This window comes from Sceloporus undulatus, chromosome 6 (assembly GCF_019175285.1).
Source record: "Sceloporus undulatus isolate JIND9_A2432 ecotype Alabama chromosome 6, SceUnd_v1.1, whole genome shotgun sequence".
In the NCBI taxonomy this organism is placed as follows: Eukaryota; Metazoa; Chordata; class Lepidosauria; order Squamata; family Phrynosomatidae; genus Sceloporus; species Sceloporus undulatus.
In genome coordinates this window covers 109,785,919-109,806,862 of record NC_056527.1, presented here as the reverse complement: position 1 = coordinate 109,806,862, position 20,944 = coordinate 109,785,919, and the positions used below count along the sequence as shown (strand labels likewise).

At 41.1% G+C, this 20,944-nt stretch overlaps 2 protein-coding genes across 2 annotated transcripts in view; both read left to right on the top strand.

The window, feature by feature from the left end:
• The window catches only part of PRSS8 (serine protease 8), a 687,619-nt gene that overhangs the window by 419,678 nt on the left and 246,997 nt on the right, over positions 1-20,944 (top strand). The gene's annotated exons all lie outside the window — the stretch shown is intronic.
• Positions 939-20,920, top strand: STX4 (syntaxin 4). The gene is given in 12 exon segments (XM_042472894.1): positions 939-1,129; positions 9,019-9,129; positions 11,199-11,298; positions 12,712-12,786; positions 12,976-13,046; positions 13,137-13,245; positions 16,397-16,473; positions 16,557-16,694; positions 17,377-17,430; positions 17,432-17,488; positions 18,286-18,420; positions 19,502-20,920. Coding segments are annotated over 11 exon segments (906 nt in total). The 5' UTR covers positions 939-1,099; the 3' UTR covers positions 18,370-18,420; positions 19,502-20,920.

Here is a 20,944-nt window from a genome sequence, read left to right as displayed (position 1 = left end):
GGAAAAGCCTGGATATAAATCCAGAAATACAAGTCCTAGGACTCCAAAGGTAGTTAAAATGGTACCAAACTGCCTTAATTCTATTAAGCCTGTATTATTGTATCTGAATAGGGGTGTTCCGATTTCAGTGTGCCTCAGGACTCTTGTTTTTTGCTCCACCTGACTCACACAGCTATGCCTCTGGGGAAAATGTATTTGTTTTAAAAAGCACAAAGAGAAAATTCGCAAGCTTGTTGGACAGGGCACATTCCTATCAGTTCTGACACTTGTTTGTTCACTTGTTAACAGGGGCTAATTGTTGAGGGAAATGCACGCATAATGGGAGTTTCTAAAAGTTTGTTATATCAGCCAGTGAAAGCTGAGGTAAAGAAAACTGCAGCAGAAAAATGGCTTATAAATATTGTGTAGAACTTGGGACAGGTGTGCCTACTTGACTGAGACACCCTTCTTGCAAGATTGTAATTAATACATTGGAAGTTTGCAGCTTCACTTGTTTTGTCCCGATTAATTTAAGTAGGTGCTTTGGTACTTAGAAATCTATAACTCAGAATAGCTCTACAGTGCTTATTATCAACTGGTATTGTTTTATTTACAACTTCCGGTAGCCGCCCTATTGAAGCAGAGGTGAACTTTCCCAATTTGGGGGTTTGACGTCACTTCCGGTTCCCTTTTTTGTGTTTGTTTGTTTGTTTAATTGTCAAATAAATTAAACCCATTTTGGAAATATGAAAGAAGAAACTGAGGGAGAGATAATTTTCGTGATAAACATCGTTAGCACAAACTTTGGATTATTATGGGTTTTAACACTTCCGGGTCACCCCTCCTCTCGTTTTCGAGAGTTGAGGGGAAATAAGGAAAAAACGGGCGCGCCAAAGGCGAAAATGCTAAAGCGCATGCGCAGGACGGGGCGGGGGCACATGGTCTGCATAACTATACAGCGAGAGGGAAGTGCCTCAGCGCGAGAAAGGGGGAGGAGCCTACAGCGAGAGGGAGCGCGAGCGAGCGTTCTCTGCGCTTGCGCAGTCTGGGCATTCTCATCCCCCCTCCTCCCTCGCACCGCTTCCTGACCGAGTTGTGAACAAAGAAAAAAAAAGAAAAGATGAGGGACCGGACGCGCGAGCTCAGAGAGGTAAGGAGCCCCGCGCGCACCCTCTTTATCTCCGCGCGCCTGGCCACGCCCACAACGGTCGCCCTGGCCCCGCCCTTCCTTCATTTCTCCCCCTCCCTCTTTTTTTTGCACCGTCGGCTGTTCTCCTCATAGCCCCCCTCCCCCCGTTACAGCTTTTCTTGCCCTTCTTTCCACCCCCTTTTCTTTTTCCTCAGTTCTGACACACTACCGAAATAATCCAGTTTGAAACTGCTTTAAGTGCGCTGTTTAATGAGAGGTCCAAAACAGACTGCAGAAATAATCCAGTTTGAGACCGCTTTAACTGCCCTGGCTCAGTGCTTAGGGAATTCTGGGAACTGTAGTGTCTGTGAGACCTTTGTGCCTTCTGTCAGAGAAGCGCTCTGGCACCACAATAAACTACAACTCCCAGGATCCCCTAGCACTGAGCCAGGGCAGTTAAAGCGGTCTCAAACTGGATTACTTCTGCAATGTGTACCTCATGACCCCATTTCAGCCCCTTTTCATTTTATCCATTACATCCCACTTATGTATTTCTTAATTTATATGCCGCCTTTCTCCCAGAAGGGACCCAAGACGGCTCACAGATTAAAATAATAATAATTAATTTAAATTAAAATAAAATAAATCATTATTATTATTATTATTATTATTATTAATCTGTGAGCTGCCTCAGGTCCCTTCTGGGAGACACACAGCATATAAATTATGCCAGCTTTATATATTTTATATGCCGCCTTGTACTTATAAATTAAAACCATCTGAAAACATTAAAAATACACAAAATTTAAAAGGCATGACAAATGCGCATGCGCAATATAAAGCCCACCATGGTGTGCTCATGTTTTAAACGCTTGCTTAAATAAAAACGTCTTAGCTTGCCGACGAAAGGCAAACAGGGAGGAGTTTCACCTCTGGGAGCATCATCCACACTGTAGAAATAGCGCACTTTGACACCACTTTTAACTGCCGTGGCTCCCAGACAACCTCCTTTTCCAGTACATTTCTGTCCAGGGGGAATTCCAAAATGTCCTCCATCTTGAACATGACCAAGAAGCATGAATTCATATGTGTGTTTCAAGCTTTTATTTGCCTTCCATGTTTCTTAAAGGTCCTCCATTTTGTGGTGCCTGTCCTCCTTTGCAGTGAGGACATCTGGTCGCCCTGCATGACTCCAGCCTGGGATGGGTCATTTAGCAAGGTCTGGAGCCTTCTCTGCCAAATAGTGCCATGGTAGGTAAAGTGGTGTCATACTGCATTATTTCTACAGTGTAGATCTGTCCGTATCCACACTGCAGAAATACAGTGGGCCCTTGTTATCCACTGGGGTTTGGTTCCAGGACTCCGGGGGATAACAAAATCCATGGATGCTCAAGCCCCGTTAAATACAATGACACAGTAAAATGGTGGCACCAGAGCTACAATTCCCAGAATTCCACCGTAGTTAAAGCCGTGTCAGACTGGATGATTTCTGCAGCGCATATGCACTTCTAGTTAGCCACATGCTGTAGCCTCTTATTTATTTACACTCTCCCAGATTTGCCTTCCTGAGTGGATCTTAATCTACTCCATTCTTCCTCTAGATTAGTGCTACTCAGAGCGGTGGTCCTTAAGCTACTTCCTTAAGAAAAGAAAACAATTGTAGCCAACGGACACATAGATGATGGTGGTCGCTGGAGCAAGGGGAAAAAATAAATGCCAGTTAGACACGAGGGACTATTTGCATTTTTACACACTTTACACCACCCACATTAGACAGCCTAACAAGTGCTGCTAGACTCTCTCGGACCCATTAAACTACCCTCAGACAAAACTGGCCTCCCATTGCCTTACTCCCAGTCTTCTACTTATTGTCTCCTGGTATTGAAGATTAGGGTTCAATTCCCCACTCAGCCATAAAGCCCAGGGGTGACCTCTTACAAGTCGCATGTTCTCAGGGGAAGGCAATGATAGATCACATTTGAGCCCTGGGGATTTTTGGCAATAAAAGGGGAAGTTCCTGAGATGTTAATTTTTCTAGTTACAGCCATACTGTATAATGGTGTCACACACCAAACAAAACCAACCAACAATTGCCAGAACAATCTAATTATTTTGGTAGAGATTTTGGATCAAGATACAATTGTATGTACGTTGAGTTAGACCCACTGAAACCAATGTAACTTAAACAGGCCATGGCTAAATTCTGTTGATTTCAATCATTCTCAATCCAGGCTCAATCCAGAGTGCCATACTTTGACTGGAGAAACCTGTGTTGAAAGGTCTACTGTACACCTCACCAGGTGACCTTGGATCAACCACTGTCTCAAACTAATTTTCCTCCACAGAATTGTTACAAAAATAAAGTAACTGTTACATGGATTTGTAATTGGTTGACCAGCCAAACCCAAACAGTGCTCAACAATGGCTCCTTTTCATCCTGGAGAGAAGTGACCAGTGGGGTCCCACAGGGCTCTGTCCTGGGCCCAGTGCTATTCAACATCTTTATCAATGACCTGGATGACAGAATTGGGAGCATACTTATCAAATTTGCAGATGATACCAAATTAGGGGGAATAGCTAATACCCCAGAGGACAGGATCAAAATTCAAGATGACCTGAATAGACTAGAAAGCTGGACCAAAGCTAATAAAATGAAATTCACCACAGAGAAATGTAAGGTACTGCACTAAGGGTGGAAAAACTAAATGCACAGATATAGGATGGGGACACCTGGCTGAACAAGACTACATGTGAAAGGGATCTAGGAGTCCAAGTAGACCACAAGTTGAACATGAGTCAACAGTGTGACGCAGCAGCTAACAAGGCCAATGCAATTTTAGGCTGCAGCAATAAAAGTACAGTATAGTGTCTAGATCAAGGGAAGTAATAGTGCCACTGTATTCTGCTTTGGTCAGGCCCCACCTGGAATATTGTGTCCAGTTCTGGGCGCCACAATTCAAAAAGGACATTGAGAAACTGGAGCATGTCCAAAGGAGGGCGACTAAAATGGTGAAAAGTCTGGAAGCCATGCCCTACGAGGAACGACTTAAGGAGCTGGGGATGTTTAGCCTGGAAAAGAGAAGGTTAAGAGGTGATATGATAGCCCTGTTTAACTATTTGAAAGGATGTCATATTGAGGAGGGAGCAAGTTGTTTTCTGCTGCTCCAGAGACTAGGACCTGGAAAATGGATGCAAGCTACAGCAAAAGAGATTCCAGTTCAACATTAGGAAGAACTTCCGGACAGTAAGGGCTATTCGACAGTGGAACAAACTCCCTTGGAGTGTAGTGGAGTGTCCTTCTCTGGAGGTCTTTAAACAGAGGCTGGGTGGCCATCTGCTGGGGATGCTTTGATTGAGATTTCCTGCATGGCAGGGGGTTGGAGTGGATGGCCCTTAGGGTCTCTCCCAACTCTATGATTCTATGCTTCTAATCTGGATTAGTCCCTATAAATGTTGCTCTGAACTCCTTGTGTCACTAACATTGGGTTAAGAACTTGCTTACAATGGGTTTGGAAATGGATTTTAGTTGTGAAAGAAATGGAGAGGCCAAATTTGATTCTCCCACAAATAAAGGTTGGACAAGGTTTCCAGATGTCTTGTTACAAAAGTAATTATTTATACATTGTATTCATGCTACATCTGGATTTTTGCTTTTGTTTTGCCTTGTGAACATTGTTTAATCCGCAGATATGCTTATTTGCTTTGTGTCAACATGAAGCTCATATAGTCTTTACCTTCCAAAGGTTTTAGTTTCTCTGACTTTGTTTTGTCTTCCCACTTCCCATTATTATTATAATAGACAATCCAGATTTGAAAGTATGTTATCCTTGACTTGAACTGTCAAGTATCAGCTACACTTGCCTGTAGTTTTTACACATTGAGGTCCAAAATATTTGCAATTCCCTCCCTTTTCCTGTTCTAGTTAGTAGTCAGTTGTATCACATTTTCCATATGTAGGTAGGGAGCTGGCACATCTGTGAACCATGCACAGTTGTATGCCACTCTGGTTCAGTCTCACCAATTTGGCTGAATCATCGTCTGTGGTTAAATGTTATTAGGCTACAACATGAAGCCTTAATTAAATAGTAGTAATGTTCTTACCACCTATATAGATGCAGACAGATAAAGGAAGGAAATTGGCCATTGAAAATTTATGCCGCAGTTGAGTTAGTTAGATTTCCAAGTGTTGTGACAGTTCATGATGTCTTCTGGCGTCATTTGATTCTCTGGAATTTTTATCTGATTCTTGTTTTTTGATACAGTACAGTCATTACCCTGTATCCACAAATTCCTTATCCACGGATTTAACCATCTACGGCTTGAAAATATTCCAAAAAACAAACCTTGATTTTGGAAACAAACCACAGTGGATACCAAGGGCTCACTATATTTCTAATTCAAAGAGCAGGGCTGTCTTCACTCTTGCTAAATAAGTAAGTGAGCAAAGTATTGTACTAACAGATGTTAGCATATTGCAGAACTGAGCTTTGTGCTTGGGATAAAACAGGGATCTACATGGTATAGCTGCTGTAGTAAGTATTGCACTCTCTCTGGTAAGTCTGAAGAGCTCCAGCCTTCCTGTTGAACATGGAACTGAAGAATGATCCACCACTTGTGCTCACCTTTGCAGGTATAATGTGATTGCAAAAAAGTTTCTTACTCTTCAACTCCAACTCAGAAGCTGTCAAGGATATCTTGCACTGAGTGACTGAGAAGTGCAGCTGTAGGGATGATCTGCATGCCCAACTTCACTTCAGATCTGACTTGGCACAATATTGAGGCTTCGAAAGGCAAGGGTTATGAACTGTCAGAATAATTATTCTGAAAAAAACCAGGAGAGAAAGTTCTACAACAGCAATGTTTTTAGAGTAATTAACCCATACAGCAGGCGGATTGTAGTAAAAACATAACATAGAACTTGTGGTGTACATTCTAGTTGTTTCTGACCTATGGTGACCCTAAGGTAAATCTTTCGTAGGGTTTTCTTAGCAATATTTATTCAGAAGAGGTTTGCCATTGCCTTCCCCTGAAGCTAAGAACATGTGACTTGTCCAAGGTCACCCAGTAGGTTTCTGTGACTGAGCTGGGATTCGAACCATGATCTTCCAGAGTCCTACTCCCAACACCCAAACCACTATACAGTGGCTCTTAAAAATAGGGTCCATCTGGAATTTCAATCTGGGACCTCTTACACCTAAAGTGAAAGTCATACCCTTATTCCAATGATTTGGAAGATTTATGTCCCCAGTATTTTAACCATGTTAATGAAATTGCCAGGGGTCACAGTACTGTGCATGCTCACAAGAATCTACCTGCTTAATTGTAGTTCTATTTTACATCAACGGCAATACTAAATATAATTACAGTAAAAGAGTTCCTTCTTAACTATGAGTGGCAACCTCAAAATTTGGTTTCAAATCTGAGGCCTGGTTCACAGGTGCTTTGTGGCGTGGCAGCAGCGATTTTACGGTTTGGGAGCGTGCAGCAACCGCATGTTCCCAAACCCTCATATGTATGGATGCCAGCATCATGGCGGCCTCCCATCTATACGGAGGCCACCATGATGCCAGGTAAAGCGACCAGACATTTCTGGCAAGAAGTGATGTCATGACGGTGTCCCTTCCTGCTTGCAGTGCCGCAAAAAAGAAGCCACTGTAGGTGGCTTCTTTTTTGCTGCGCTGTGTTGGCCAACGGTAGACACTGGCGGTGTTTCGCCACCAGTGTCTACCAGGTAGATCCTGCTTAAAGGTGACGGGAGAAATTTGACCCAGAAAATGCATCTCACACACACTCACACATATCTATATACACACATTTCTGCTCTTAAAAGTGCTGCTAGTTTCTAGCTGTCATTGCTTCTTTTCTGCTTTTGGACAGTATATTTATTTTATTTAGTTTTATGTAATTCACCATGTGTACTTTAGCCAAAAGCTAGGGTACTAATTTAATAATAATAGCTAAGGAGGAGGACTGGTACACTTCAGGGTTTTACTGATTTGTGGATTGAGACTGGTAGTTTATGGGAGATATAAAGCTCAGGTGCCCCTTAACCATTTTTGTAACCCTGAGAACTTCCCAGAGGGTTGCAAAAAGATTCAGCTGATTTTTTTCTTCCCAAAATTGTAGACTTCTAGGGTACAGTTTTTAGAAACAAGGTTTGCCCCCCACACTTTATTTTAGAGATATAATCACTCGGAAGTGTTTTATTTTTAAAATGTGACATTTTGGTCAGTACTGTTGTCATTTGGAAAGTGTGGCATAGTCCCTGGTGGATCCCAGGGTCAGAAATATGGATGCCCATATTTCTTGGCCATCTCATATTCCAAGCTTTTTCCATACAGCTTAGCAGCTGAGCTCCATATTTATTCCTGTGTTTGGAGCTGGAGAAAATCTGGGAGAGTGTCTGTTATTACACTCTGAGTTTTCTAGGGAGAAGGTGTATATGTGACAGAACAGAAATATATATATATATATATACACACACACACACACACACACACACACACACACACACCATTTTACATAACACAGTATGACAGGGATGCAGAATACTGAAGCACCAATCTTCACTAATAGAAACATTGCCCCATCTTTTTTCATCTTCTGAGATGTTTAATCAACCATGTACTTTGAAGCAACTATGTTTACTACCAAACATGATATTATTAAATGTGCTTTTCAGGTACATTTAACTGAAAGGTAATGTTCTTAGAAAGCTGCATTGTTTGTGTTTTATATATTTAACACATATGTATGTAGCCCTACTTGTAAGTCATGTTTTAGCCATCCTCTAAAGCAAGCAGGTGGGCTAAAATTCTCCTTCTGGCCATGAGTAGGAATCTGAGACCAAGTGGAAGGCAACCAACATACATAGGAGGTTAGTACCCCAAGGAGACCTTATCTGCTTTGTTTGAGGTCTTCATCACAAATCTGTCACGTGCACAGTATTATCACTTTCCGTTTTCAATGTGATAGTACGATAGCTTGAAATAACATACTGAGAGAAGAAGGCCCTCTAAGGAAGGAGATGTCATTGCCCAGTTTTGCTAACTGGAGATTTTACTCTTCATTTTGTATGAAACTAAATGTGAACAAATTATTGTCTTGACATCTCATTTTGTAATGTAGTAAGACAGTATGGCCAAACTGACTTCCACATGGGATAATGCGAGGCAATTAACTCAGCCAGAAAATCTTGTAGGTTCACAACTTTGTTTAGTTATACATCTCATTATTATCACCAGCTTTCAGTTAAATACACCTGAAAAACACATTTCATACTATCATGGTTTGTAGTAAGCATAATTGCTTCACAGTACATGGTCAATGTACTTGGTTATCCACCACTGATGCTGTTGTCAGCTCTACCTGCTAAGCTTTCATATGTTCAGATGAAAATCTGGTTGGGATTCACCAACGCTTTGGCAGTTTCTCATGCTTCCTTTGATAGTAAGATGTTGCGTACAATTCCCAAAAATGTTTTATAAGTGCAGGGGGGGTATGTTGACACAGTACAAGGAGGAAGACCAGGATGTGAAGCTACCAGGTGCAAAGCCAAACCATCTGTTCTACAGAACTGTTAGCTTGATGCCAGGTCAGCTTATGTTGTGTCAGGGTTTTGAGCAACCTTGAAATGTTAAAAAAAAAATCCCCCCACTTAGTCCTGTAAAATATTCTTTCTGCACAGAATAAAATCATTGGTCTTAATTATTTTGAATTGCTGTTCTTCATTATTGGTTGTTTAAGAACTTCTCTGTAGTTAAATAACAGAACAGATGTGTTTGTAGATAAATAATGGTGGCCTTAAAAGGGAGAGCCTTCTTTGTGTCCTATTCTGTTCCTTGGCCACATGTGAACTGTACATGCTTGCATAGGCACATCTGATCTTTTTCCACATCTCTTTTTTACAGAAGGATGATGATTCGGACAGTGAAAATGCAGAACTTGAGGCTCTGGTCACACGCCCTGGATCAGGGAAATTTAATGACCTTTCGGATCCCACTGATGAATTCTTCATGACGGTACTATCACTTTTCTGAGCATTTGGGGAGTTGTCTTTTTGGTGTGTGTGTGTGAGAGAGAGAGAGTGTGTGTATGCACACCCACTAGTATAATAGGATTTCTTTTTGCTCTTCCCCAAAAAACTTCTCATTGACCTTTGTCTTATTCTCTTATCCTGCTCACATATGATGTGATTATCTGATCTGATCTAAAGCTGTAGAAAGCATAGGCAGATAGAGAGAGCTTTTTTGTGTTTGTGCCTTGAGTGTCAAATATTCTCCCCGAAATGTTCTCATGGAGTTTATTTATTATCTTTCAAGTAGTTTGGGTGTTCTCCTGGATTCAGCTCTGAGCCTGGATGATCAGGTCTCAGCAGTGGCCAGGAGTGCATTTGCACAGTTAAAATTTGTGTGTCAGCTGTGCCTGTTTCTTGGGACAACAGATCTGGCTGCAGTGACACATGCCTTGGTCACATCCTGTTTGGACTACTGTCACATACTGTTCATGGGGATGCTTTTGGAAACTGTTCAGAAACTTCAGCGGGTCCAGAATGCTGACTGGGGCCAGTTATAGGGAGCATATAACTCCCTTGTTTAAACAACTTCATTAGCTACCAGTTCATTTCTGGACACAATTCAAAGTGCTAATCATGACCTATAAAGCCCTATACGGCTTAGGTCCAGATTATTTGAAGAACCGTATCTCCCCATATGAACCTGCTAGAACTTCGGGAGAAGGTTTTCTCTTGGTCCCACCAACATCACAGGTTTGCTTAGTAAGGACATGAGGTGGCTGCTCCTACCCTCTGCAGTGCACTTCCACAGGAGGCTAGGCTGGCCCCTGCCTGCTTGCTTTTCATCAACAACCTAAGATGTTTTTATTTAAGCAGGTGTTTGATATATAATTATATCAGGATAGTTTTTTAAGGAGTAGGTGTTTTTGACTTTTGTATATTTTTATGTGATTTTAAGCCATTCTCACATGATTTTGATTGTTTTAAATTTTATTGTAGTTTGTTAAAATCTTTTTATCTGTGACCTGCTTTGGATCCCTTCTGGGAGAAAGGTAGCATACAAATACTAAATAAATAAATCTCCTCTCTCAGGTTTTTAATAATATTAAAATTATGAATTTTGTTGTTTAGTGATTACATGCTGCTTCAATGTATTATTCAGTTTTAGATTCTTTGAGAGGGTTTTTTTTTTTTTGGCTTTGATCAACTGTATTTAATAATACAGTAATCCCCCCATATCCGCCGGGTTAAGGGTGAAGGACCCACATGAATATGGAAAAACTGCAAATAAAATAAAACTATTCTTTTTACCTAAGAGAACACCTCTCTAGGAATCTCCGGATTCTCTAGGATAACTCTGTGGTCAACATCTGCCAGAAGTTGATAATAGAATCATGCTGGAGGACCTACAAATGCCTAGAGAGTGTTTTCTGTAAGAACTTGTAGGTTCTCCAGCACAACTGTAGTGTTTGGTAGAGTTGCACTGGAGTAAGTAGAGATTCCTAGGGAGAACATATTAATCAAAGCCACAAATAATCAAAGCCACAAAAGTCAGAGCCACAAATGTGGAGGGCCAACTGTAAGTGCAGCACAGAAGACATGGGCAAATGTGGACTTCACCACCCATGAACAATTTTCACTACACTACACTGAAATGTCGTCAGTAGTGCCTGCACAAGTGGCTGATTACACATGGGGGGCAAATCATCCGAATTGCTTCTGGAGTCTTCTGGAACAGACTGATTATGTTTTCTGTTTGTGTAAACAGATGTACAATATAGATGAGAAGGCTGGCTGTGGTGGTGGTTTCTAATTAGTAGCAGCAAGAGATGCATGACAGAAAGCCCATCTCTTCAGGTGGTGGAGCTACTGGCAATGGAAAGATAGTATGTTTACTGTACTTCCTTCTCTGCCTCCTTTTTTTGGGGATGCAATTAATGGCCAGCCTCAAAGGGAGAAATTTGGGAGTGAAGAAGTAAAGATTACTCATGTATCAATAAAAATCCTTAGCACTTCAAAATGAGGTTAGAGGATTGAGAAGGCAGATGTAACCCTTCTTGTTTTATTCATTTTCAGACACGAGGCATTCGTGAAGCCTTAAGGACTCTGGAGAATAAAGTGAAAGATCTAGAGAAAAAGCAGACTACAATTTTGGCCACACCACTCCCAGAGGATAGTAAGTTGGTGTGGTGAGGATGGCTGGTTGGTAAAACAGCAGAGTGTGAGACCATATAAAGGCATACATGGACAGAAGATATTCAGAAGGCAATGGACAGAGAAGGGTTGGAGAAAAGTGAGATTTTAGGGCAGAGTTGAATGATACTTAAATATCATAATGTAGACATGTACAGAATTAGAATTGCATTAGAATTTTATTTTTGACCCCTTGTATTTGTTTATTGTATCAAAGTGATGTGTGTAAATTCCCATGCAGTTCCCCATCCAAGTATTGAGCAGTCTCCGACCAGCTTTAGCAAGCTGGCTATCTCATGTGCCTTCAGACCAGACTATGGACTGCGCCAGATGATACTTGTGCCATCAGTGTCATGGCAACTTACAAAGTTACACAAGTGATGTACACAGATCCAAAGATAATGGGGGACGAATAGGGACAAGCACTGTTCCACATTCTTGTTATTGTTGTTGTGTGCCTTCAAGTCATTTCTGACTTATGGTGACCCTAAGCAAGCATATCATGGAGCTTTCTTGGCAAGTTTCCTCAGAAGGCGGTTGCCATTGCCATCCTCTGAGACTAAGAGTGTGTGATTTGCCCAAGATCACGCAGTAGGTTTCTGTGGCCAAGTGAGGATTTGAACTCTGCTCTCCAGAGTCATAATCCAGTGTTCAAACCGCTACACCACGCTTACTCTAAATTTAAAGTATGGTTAAAGTAGGAATCACAGTTGAATGACAAGACATAGACCTTATAAAAAAGGTGAATTTTAGAAAATAATTTGAAGGGGGAGATATGATTCTGTGTGGATATTCAGAAAAGGAGGCCCACATGGGAAATAGAAGGAGTCATCTAAGAAAATAGAATATCTTGAGTCAGATGAGGGTAAGTATGGAGAAGTGGAAGTCATTCTGGTTGAGGTGTAACAAATAATGTTAAAGGATAATGGGGCAAGCCGTAAATATATTTTAAAGAAGAACTGGGAAGACAGAAGGATCTGCAGTCAGACATCAACATGTTTAGAACAGCAGATGAATAATTTGGGCATTGGATTTCAGGGGGAAAGTGAGAGAACTGAGATATCATGGAGGAGAGGTTGCAGCATTGTAGGTGGAAAATGATTAGGTTTCGGCCAAGGTAATGGGGTGGAACAGACCTAATTTTGTATAAGCTATTAAAGAAGTGCTATGACTTGACAGTGAATTGGCAACAAATTGGGCAAATCCTGTCACTTGGTAGCAGGGTAGATAGCCATCATTGTATGATCACATGGCTCGCAGAACATTGTTGCGGTAAAGAAACACATACATGTGTGGGCAACACATAAATGTAAACCTTTAAAATACCCACAGCAAGAGGCTAATCCTCCTTCAGCCCAGTACCAGCTTCTGAATTTTTGTCCCTCTTGTTTTCCAGGCATGAAGCAAGACTTACAAAAGCTCCGTGATGAGATCAAAGAGTTGGCAAAAGACATCCGAACCCGCCTTAAGAGTGAGTGTGGGTGAAGGATGTGGTCTTATTAAGTAAAAGTGGAAGGGCTGCCTATCAGAGCTCCTTGTCTCTGCTCTCAGCTTGTGGAAGGGCTTTCAGTTCATTTTGAAGTTTGGAGCAGTTTGGGGTTAAGACAACTGTCTAGAAGAGCGATTCAGTTAATAGCCCTCTTTTTTATATAAAATATAGAAATTGAGCCAAAGAAGGATGAGGAAGATGAGAACAGAAACTCCATCAACACCCGCATGAAGAGAACCCAGGTGAGAAGCTGCCTAATAACTAGCTGGATAAGGGGCTAGGAAGGAGGCCGGAGAGGTGTGCTTAATCCCTTCTTTCCATTTTTATCTCAGCATGGCATCCTGTCCCAGCAGTTCTTGGATCTTATCAATAAGTGCAACTCCATACAATCTGAATACCGGGATCGGAATCTGGAGCGCATCAAGCGGCAACTGCAGATTAGTGAGTGTCTGCACTTCCTTCTCACCAGTCCCAGGGGCTACTGGGTACCAAACTGATGGTTTCTTGTTAGTGAGGAATTGTGCCAGAAATAGAATAGGCAGAGAGATCATGGCTAAGATGAATCCCCCAGGTCCCAACATAATCTTTTAAAATTGCCACACTGCTACTATTTGGGGATGAATGTGCAGAGGAACACCAGTTGTTGGGTTTCAATATGTTAGCTGGGATATATTTGGTCTATGCCTCTCTCATACCATACATGGCATCTGGCACTATTATCTGTGTTTTTAACAAGATAAATTACTAATACTCTGAGTGAAAGCTTAAAATGTGAGCTGTGCCTGGTGCAGGTCTATTGGAGCTTCCACTGATTTTTAAATAACTTCTCTCCATGGCTAGAAGAAATAGAAAAAAATATGCAAAATAAATTTAATTTGCATGCATAAAATCTGATTTTTCATGGAGCAGAAAATAGATTATGTTCCACTTTTCTTCTCTTTTCTTTTTTAAAATAAAAACTACTGTAAGTATTGTGCTGGGCTTTGGGAGGTTACTGTCTCATCTACACACACTAGTGAGAAACAGAAGTATGAACTAATTGATATGGTTGCAGTAGTTCCCAGATTAATGAAGTTTTCTTAGATTCTCTAATCCTTGCTGGCTGTATCTGCTTGACACTTCCTATTTTCTATACACTGGCAGATTTTTGTGTGACAAAAGGCTGGCCATTAGATGCTCACTACCTGGATAAAATGGTGTTCCATACTGATCCTTAGCACAGCTATTAATTGCGTAGGACTAACTATAATTGTATCCTGCTTTTCTTTAATATTCCTAAATTTTAAAGGAGAACACATATCAGGAGAGCACTGGCCAGGTTTCCACATGCAAGGAAGCCATTTGAAGGCTTTTCAAGCAAGAGAAATGCTACATACTCCCCTTTCTGCAACAAATTTCAGTGGTGGGGTTAACAAAGTAGGGGAAGAACAACTGTCGCTCTGTTGAGATGCATGAAGACCACAGTTTGAGGTGTGAATCAGGAATGCATGAGGCCCAGAAGAAGAAGGTAGATAAGATTTTTTAATTTTTTGGCAGTAGAACATCTCAAATCCCTAGAATTAATGAGTTGTTGTTTTAAGATTGGCTGCATCCCAGCAGGAAGAAACCTCCCCAAGGCCCCTGGCAGAAATTTCAAATACTTTCTGGTGTGAACGAATTGGTACAATGCTGACCCTAAATTCCCCCCTCCACTCTTATCAAATCTTGGAAGCCCTTTTTGCTCCACCTCTGAATGTGCAGTTTTATAAAAAGCCTTAGTGACGTGCAGCTACTTGTATGCTAGCCAAGTCATCTTCCTGTGGAGATGGATCGAGGCTGTCTGTTGTTCTCTAAAGGAAGATGACCTTGAAAGCCTGGAGAATTGGAAGGTAAGCGGCAGAAACATGCTTGGCTCAGGATTTCAGAGGCAGAGAGGAAGGTTTTCTAGTTCTTTCCCCCCTCCTTAATAGCAGAGCCAGTCCAAAATCATACATAATAAAACCATTGTTGAAATTCCTGATGAACAGATTCTGCTAGTCTCCCAGCAGCAAGTAAAGATGGTTTGTCTTCATTTCTTAGTGAAATAAGTATCAGAAGAGATCCATCAGTTTGCCAATTTCATCCTTCAAATGAATTTGAAAAATTAAAACATACAAGTTAGGGACAGTATTGAACGGGAAGTAAGATTAGCAGTAAGGAGTCCCTGCTGAACTACTCTGCAAGAGTTTCTGTGATTCTGAGATTGATACAAGGAACATACGCCAGCCATATGGAGCTTCTGCATAACCATTTTCTGGTAATGGTTTCTGTACTGTAGACTCCATCTCCATTTTAGTGGGGATTAAATCATACTAAAAAGAGCCAAAGTATATTGCGCTTCCATTGCCACCTGTATGTTTTCTATTGTTTTTTGTGGCCTCTTCGGGCTATGAGGCCATGTATGTTTTCTCATTGGTGGATGCAGTGTGTGGCAAGAGTGGAGCCTAAGTTCTTATCCTAGAAACCTGCTCATGCCCCATTCCTGTTCAATAGGAGTAAGCTCAGAAATTGCATCATGTTTTGCCATGAAATCCACTCCATCTTGCTTTAGAGGGAACACAAATGTATAGATATAGGAGTAAAATTTTGTAAAATGCTTACGAATTAGAAGGGTTTTTGCAGAAATTCTGATTGCTAACAATCAGTATGGACAGAAGGTTAAAATGTAGGACATGTCCTGAAAAAGAACGATATCTGGTTGCCCTTATAATACAGGGTAGTGTTTTGTTGATGTTCTATGTTGGAGTTGAACACAGAGTGACATGCCCGACAGTACACTTGTTCTGCTTCTTTAATCTTTTTTTATTGGATTTTAAAGTATAAATAAATAAATAAATAAATAAATGAGGGAAAAAAAGAAAAGTGGGATATGTAAGGAATGATCATATACTGTACATAGATAAAAGCTGACTACATTTCTCCTGCTTTTATTAATGCAGTATACCAGTAGGGGGCACTATTGTGCCATCACAGAATAACACAGGTATTTCTTCCAGTATTCCAGTGTAGCCTTTGCATTCTGTTTTGGGAAGCATGGACCCACTAGTGCAGGGGTAGGCAACCTGCGGCCCGGCGAGGCCTTGGGACCGGCCCCAGCCTGGTCCTGCCGCCGAGGCCTTTGGCCTCTCACGCGAGGGGGCATGGTGGGGCAATTGTCTATAGAATCCTCAGAAACATGCGTTTATCTTAACGTTTTTTAAAAAATCAGCAAATTATTTTGCGTGTCCTCCATTTTTTAAAAAAAGTGCCCTCCATTAGAAAATTCTGTCCTACATTTGTCCCGGTTTATTTATTTAATTAATTTTAAAAGAAATTTATTTAATTATTTATTTTTTGGCTTCGGCCCCTCAGTTGTCTGAGGGACAGCAACCCGGCCCCCGGCTCAAAAAGGTTGCCTACCCCTCCACTAGTGCTTCAGAACTAGAGGCACCAAAGCTTAGGATTCTGATCCCAATTACAGGATAGGCCTGATACTGTTAGGGCTTTTGTAATTATGCCAAAAGCAAGGAAATCTGTGACAAGAAAGCAGAAAAACCTCTTTGGTGCTGAGGGTATATTATCTGTTTTCCTTCAGCTGACAACAGGATGGTGTCAGATGAGGAACTCGACCAGATGCTGGAGAGTGGTCAGACAGAAGTGTTTGTCTCCAATGTGAGTACTGGGGTCTTTGGAGAAGGGAAGTAGTACGGTTCCTTGGTTATGGATGCTTAGTCTCCTGCATTTTGTTCACACAGATCATGAAGGACACACAAGTGACAAAGCAGGCTCTGAATGAAATTGAAACGCGGCACAGTGAAATCGTTAAACTTGAGCGCAGCATCCAGGAGCTACATGAAATGTTCATGTACTTGGCCACAGAAGTGGAACTACAGGTATGAAGGGGAGTAGGGTAAAAGGAAGGGGAAAGTAGGAACATAAGAACCTAAGTGAGACCATTGGTCAAGCTATCGAAATTAGTATTGTATACTCTAATTAACAGCATATCAGGCTTCCAAACAGGAGTTTTCCCAGACATACCTGAAAATGCTAGGAATTTAACTTGGAACCTTTTGCATACAAAATCACTTCTCCTTACTTCCTCACTGGCTGAGAAATTATCAGCTCTTTATTCTCCCTCTTTCCTCCCTCAGGTCCTGTCAGCCTTCAGTTTCCTTTTGCATCATTTACTGTTCTTACCTAATGACTTCCCATATATTTCCTAGGAGCGTCTACTTAATATTAACAAGAGGTCTTTTACCATAGTGGTCTCATTGGGGTTTAAGGAAGTGATACCTATGGAGCTACTGTATGTGTATAATCTTTGCTTTCCTTCTATTCTATATTCACTGAATCACTGTTCGTTTCATTTTGTTGTCTCTCTTCACTCCCAGTAGCCCCATGTAGCCCCAATGCCACCTCCTTCTTTCCCATGATGAAGCCTCTTAGCCCTCATTTCTTTCCCTGGCCCTTCTCTTCTTGCTTTGGAGTTAGTTGTCTGTTTACTTCTACCACCACTGTTGACCTTGGAAGTTTCTCCTTACCTGAACCTCATCCCCTCCCTCTTCCTGCTTGTAGGGAGAAATGGTTGACAGGATAGAGAAGAACATTCTTGATTCAGAGGACTACGTCAAAAAAAGGGCAGGTACACCTTCATAAGGCACAGGAGAATCAGAAGAAAGCTCGCAAAGTAAGTTGCTTGGACATGCTTAAGATTGCCTCTTTCTTAGAATGAAAAGAGATGTTTGTATTGTGTTTACCATCAGCTGTGTCATGCAAGTTTAGCACTGAGTATTCTGTAAATCTACACTCCAAAAGTCTGAAATGACTTGCCGGAAGAGATCCGCCACATAACATCTTTGGAGGCCTTTAAGAAGGCAATAAAAACAGATCTCTTCCAGCAGGCCTTCCCAAATTGACCTCCTTGGAATGCTCAGTCTCCAGTTGCATAGCTGTTCCCACCGGACTGTGATTGTGCTTGATTTTATTGACTACTTTATTGGTAGAATTTTATTGGGAATTGTTGTTTTTAACACTATTTTAAGGTGGAAGGGAGATAGGGAATTGGATTTGATATGTTTTTTACTTGTGGCTTGTGTTTTATTTTTATTGTTCTTATGTTTGTTGTTACCTGCTTCGATCCAATACAGGGAGAGGCGGGATACAAATAATAATAATAATAATAATAATAATAATAATAATAATAATAATAATAATAATAATAATAGTGGAAAAGGAACACATTTCATGCCACTGCAGTTCCAGTGAGAGACAGTACTTTGTTAACCTCAGAAGCTAGGGGAAGGGGTGTTGCTCAAGACTTCCAGAGGCTAAAGTCTTTCATTATTTTTCATAGCTCCTTTTTCTTCCTCCCTGTGGCTGGCAGAAGAATAACAAATAGAACAAGAGCTAAAATGTTCTTAGGTTGCTCCTCCATCCATCTGTCTTAACATCTCTTTGCCTGTTCCCTGTTTTGTTACTCTGTAGAAGAAGTTCATGATTGCCATCTGCCTGCTGATCACAGTAGTTATCATCATTGCCATTATTACCATATCCATTATGGTTGGCTAGATGTGGATCCCAGTTTTGTTTCTCTTCACGCTGCATTGTTGAAGCCTGATGGTACGTATGGGTGAGGGTTGGGTGGAGGCAGAAAGATATGAGTAACAGTTTGGTTTAGGCAGTCCACTATGTAAGGCAGAGACCTGGTAACCAGGTTAGATGGGTGTTTTGGAAATGTGTGCCTTATCTATGCTGTGGAACATTGCAAGTGGCAAGCCAGCTTTTACATAAAGCTGTGTTACACTGGTTCCTCATGTACATCTGCAACAGTCTCTGGCTCTTGTTATACTGTTGTTGTATGCCTTCAGGTTGTTTTGGACTTTTGAACCTATAATGGGTTTTTTCTTGGCAAGCTTCTTCACAGGGAGTTTCTGTTGCTATCCCCTAAGACTGAGAGATCGTGACTTGCCAGGGTGGGGGTAATTGTTCGATGTTATAGGTCCAATTTGCCCCCCCTCTGGAGGCCTTGGAGGGATACATTGCTGGTTTACTCCCAAGCAAAAACAAAATAAAAATCTCCTTTGTCCCAGATGCCTTCTATGGGGTGTGTGGAACATTTTTACCATGTTTGCACTCCCTGGATATTTTAGAAAGACTTTTTTTACAACAGGAGGCAAATCAGAAATCACTTGCTGTTATTTAGAAAGGGCCTCTCCTGGGCTTAAAATGGACCAAGGGGTCTAAAAACATGGCAAAACTGCCCCCATGCCCCCAGAGGGGATTCAGGGGCATGTTAAGGCATAATAATAATACTAATACTAATACTAATAATACTAATACTAATAATAATAATAATAATAATAATAATAATAATAATAATAATAATATAAAATTGAAAAACATTTTGAACCCTGGGGGCCACCAAAGATCTTGTGGACTGCACTTTAAAAGGTGAGACTTTTTTTTTTTTTTACCAATTTCTGATGTTACAAATGGGCAAAAGTTCTGCCTCAAACCAGCAAAGGCATCCCAAGTACCTTTTGCAAGGACACTGAAGGATTTTTTTTAAAGGTGTTGGCTGAATTTATAATTTGGATTAGGCAGAACTGAGCCAGGGTCATCTAGATGCGGCTCCTCAGTTGGGATCTGGAGAAACAAATCCTAACTTTGGCCCTTCTAAGTTTTTGATTTATCCCCCCAGGCTTCCTCTCTGACTTCATCTCTATTCTGGAATGGCAGTCCCCTGATAGAGAGGCTGTTGCACTGAAAGATGGCTGGTGGAGATGTTTCCTGCCCTTGTCCAGTCATGAAACCACATGCTGCCTGTGTCTGCCTCCTTCCTGTTGCCCACAATCAAAGTTTCCCTGCAGAGCTGCTTCCAGATGCCTGTAACTCTAAAAACCTAGAGCAAGGCCTGTGCCCTTTTAGCTTTGGCCTTCCTGGGTGTGTGGTTTTTTTAACTCTTATTTTGGTGGTTTGTAGCACTTTGGAATGCTTGTGCGTTTCTCTCCCTGTGCATTTGGTGACTTTTTCATCTGCATGAAAATTGATATTTCCTGTTTTGGTCACTTCCTTTATAGATTCCTTATCATTTTCTGTTCTCCCTCTTAATTCAATAATTTTATGTTCAACAGACCCAGATCTCCTTTCCTAATCATGGTGACTGTTATATTGTTTTTGTCAATGCCCTAAGCAACTTCCTCTCCTGCTATATTTCTTACTTGCATTACCTGCTTTATGCTATGTCATTTTTTTAAAAAAAAGCTGTCCCCTTCCCACGCTGAATGTTGAAGGTCTTCACTAGGGAACAAAAGATCAGATGAATATCCTGCAGAACTTGGATGGTGGTATCTTAGCCATTTACACCCAGTTACTGCCCGATGTGCTCATGAAGAAGGCAGTAGGGGACTAAATCTGATTATTTTTACCCTACTGCCTTCTTCCCGAATTTTGAAGGAGTCCTTGGCCTCTACAAATAGTCCTTAAAAACATGGGGTCTGTTGTCGTTGAGACAGAGGACTGCAAACCAGGACTGCTGGATTCATAGCTGGCTAAAATGTTGTCCTATCAATTTTTTGCCAAGCTGTTTTGTACCGCCTCTTGGTGTTCTCGTGTCATATGTGCCTTAGGATTTGTACACCCCCACCTCTTTGTGAGACTATTTATTATCACGGTCCTCTGGATCTCTTCCCCTCCCCTTACAATGTATTAATAGATATCCTAGTGCCAACCTGGAAAGGACTGGGACAAAGCCACGTATGTTTCATTGTTCCCTTATCACAAAACCTGAATGCAGGTTTTGAATTGGGTTGGTTTGAAAGTAGGTCCAAAGGACTAGATGAAACTAAAGTCTTAAGGAGGTGGTGGTATTTAGCTACTTAAGACATCAGGGGTCTGTCTGTCTGCAGTACTTAACTGAAATGGGTAGGAAAAATCATGTAGGAAATGGAAGCCAGGAGCTTTTGGCCTTGTTCCTGAAAATTTACTATTTTACTACTACAAAACAGACTTGTATAAATCAGAATATAAATAAAGTGTTCCACTTGCCTTGCAGATTGAATGTATTAAAAGAAAAGCAGCCTGACTCAAATTATTTTGTAATATAAAAATAAAAGCACTTTTTAAAAAAGAAGCCTGCAAAGGA